Raw genomic sequence first — 2,207 nt, forward strand, 5'->3', positions numbered from 1 at the left:
TTGAGCTTCTGGCTCTCTGACCCCCAGAGGAGATCTCCGACCTGACAGAACAGCTGGGAGAAGGAGGAAAGAATGTGCACGAGCTGGAGAAGGTCCGCAAGCAGCTGGAGGCGGAGAAGCTGGAGCTGCAGTCCGCCCTGGAGGAGGCGGAGGTGAGTTCTGGCACTGTCTGCACCCTGTGTTGGGCCTTTCCCTGACCACCCGCTCCACCTGACTCCCCATTTCTCCCCAACCTGGAGTCGCCCTGACCCTAGGACAACATCTCTCAGCTCCGCATCCTCAGTCCAAGGCCCTACCCACTCCTCATGACTACCTCTGAAGCCAAGGTCTGCACAGCAGAAAGGCCTTGTTTCCCACCAGGCTCATCAGACTGGCCTCATAGTCAGCCCCAGGCAGAGGCTGGCAGCCTGCGCTCCAGCGTCCAGTTGCCTGAGTCTGACACTTGACTTCCGGACCTCCAGTGTGTGTCTGGGAAGCTTCTTAACCTCTCTCTGCTTCCATTTTCTCCTCTGTTAAATGGAATTGTACATGCCTCAGAAGAGCCTAAGAAGATTTTAAGGAGCACACTTAAACATCTCATTAGCTATTATTAATGTTTGTTTTGAAGAACCTAGGAATAACCCTGAGTTTTGGGGGCTTCTAAGTTTTTTCACTAAAGGGTGAAGAACCTGGGAAACAAAGATAAAGCTCTGTGTGGCTGTGAAAAACCCTTTTTGGGGGAACTATAATGTCTTTATATTTTCTATAAATTTCTGCATATCTAAAACTAATCTAAAATAAAATTTTATTTTATTTTTTATTTCAAAGTGTAAAAAAAAAATCCCCTCTACTTTATATGTGTCAGGAATGCAAGCAATGCTGGTGCCCGAGGGACCTGTCAGCTGTGACATCTAATCCCTCTCCTTGACAGAGGACTCCCAGGGCATCCTGCCCTTCCTCCCCCATGGCACCCAGAGGGCCCCAGAGGCCGGTTCCACTTCTCCATCTGTCTCTTCCCAGCCCATCCTCTCCAGGCCTTAATCCTGGCTGACACCTCCCCTCCTCTCTTTCCCCTGTGCCCTGATCATCCACCTTGGACAACCCTGTCCCCGCTCCCCCACACCCAGGCCTCCCTGGAGCACGAGGAAGGCAAGATCCTCCGCGCCCAGCTGGAGTTCAACCAGATCAAGGCCGAGATCGAGCGCAAGCTGGCAGAGAAGGACGAGGAGATGGAGCAGGCCAAGCGCAACCACCTGCGCATGGTGGACTCGCTGCAGACCTCCCTGGACGCAGAGACCCGCAGCCGCAACGAGGCGCTGCGGGTGAAGAAGAAGATGGAGGGTGACCTCAACGAGATGGAGATCCAGCTCAGCCAGGCCAACCGCACGGCCTCGGAGGCCCAGAAGCACCTGAAGAACGCCCAAGCCCATCTGAAGGTAACAGAAGATGGGCTCTCAGAAAGGGGGTGAGTGGGGTTGCCTCAGAGAATGGTGAAGGCCAGGAAAGAGCCCTGGGTTAGGCAGACGAGTAAGTGGAGACCATTTAACTCATGGGCCTGGGGGCTTGAAGGCAGAGGCCTGACCAGGCCCTAAAGCATGTTGGGACCCTTCCAGCCTGCAAGCTAGAGAACACGTGAGGGTATAGGCCCCTGGCCCTCCAGCTGACAGACTGCATGCGGGACAGGATATATCAGACCCCAAAGGAAAGGTCCTTTTGGGGTAGGGCCAAGACGTCCCCCCCACCGTGTCCCTCACAGGACACCCAGATCCAGCTGGACGACGCGGTCCACGCCAACGACGACCTGAAGGAGAACATCGCCATCGTGGAGCGCCGCAACACCCTGCTGCAGGCCGAGCTGGAGGAGCTGCGCGCCCTGGTGGAGCAGACCGAGCGCTCGCGGAAGCTGGCCGAGCAGGAGCTGATCGAGACCAGCGAGCGGGTGCAGCTGCTGCATTCCCAGGTGAGCGTCTCCCCTGGGCCCCCCGCCCCTGCCAGGGAATGGCAGGTGAGGCTTGGGAGCCCCTCATGGGTGCTGCCGCCTTTCATGTTCTACGCACTCAACCCGCAGAACACCAGCCTCATCAACCAGAAGAAGAAGATGGAGTCGGACGTGACCCAGCTGCAGTCGGAAGTGGAGGAGGCCGTGCAGGAGTGCAGGAACGCCGAGGAGAAGGCCAAGAAGGCCATCACGGATGTGAGCCCCCGCCCCGCCCGCTGCAGGCCATTGT

At 57.0% G+C, this 2,207-nt stretch overlaps 1 protein-coding gene across 1 annotated transcript in view; it reads left to right on the plus strand.

Moving 5' to 3' along the window:
• Positions 1 to 2,207, plus strand: part of LOC101621534 (myosin-6) — a 22,749-nt gene that overhangs the window by 17,639 nt on the left and 2,903 nt on the right. Inside the window, exons 28-31 of the mRNA XM_012733991.1 lie at positions 28 to 152; positions 1,107 to 1,415; positions 1,736 to 1,939; positions 2,048 to 2,200. Of these exons, the coding sequence (XP_012589445.1) occupies positions 28 to 152; positions 1,107 to 1,415; positions 1,736 to 1,939; positions 2,048 to 2,200 (791 nt within the window). The remainder of the gene's footprint in view (positions 1 to 27; positions 153 to 1,106; positions 1,416 to 1,735; positions 1,940 to 2,047; positions 2,201 to 2,207) is intronic.

Source organism: Condylura cristata, unplaced genomic scaffold, assembly GCF_000260355.1.
Source record: "Condylura cristata isolate star-nosed mole 26May11 unplaced genomic scaffold, ConCri1.0 scaffold00045, whole genome shotgun sequence".
In the NCBI taxonomy this organism is placed as follows: domain Eukaryota; kingdom Metazoa; phylum Chordata; class Mammalia; order Eulipotyphla; family Talpidae; genus Condylura; species Condylura cristata.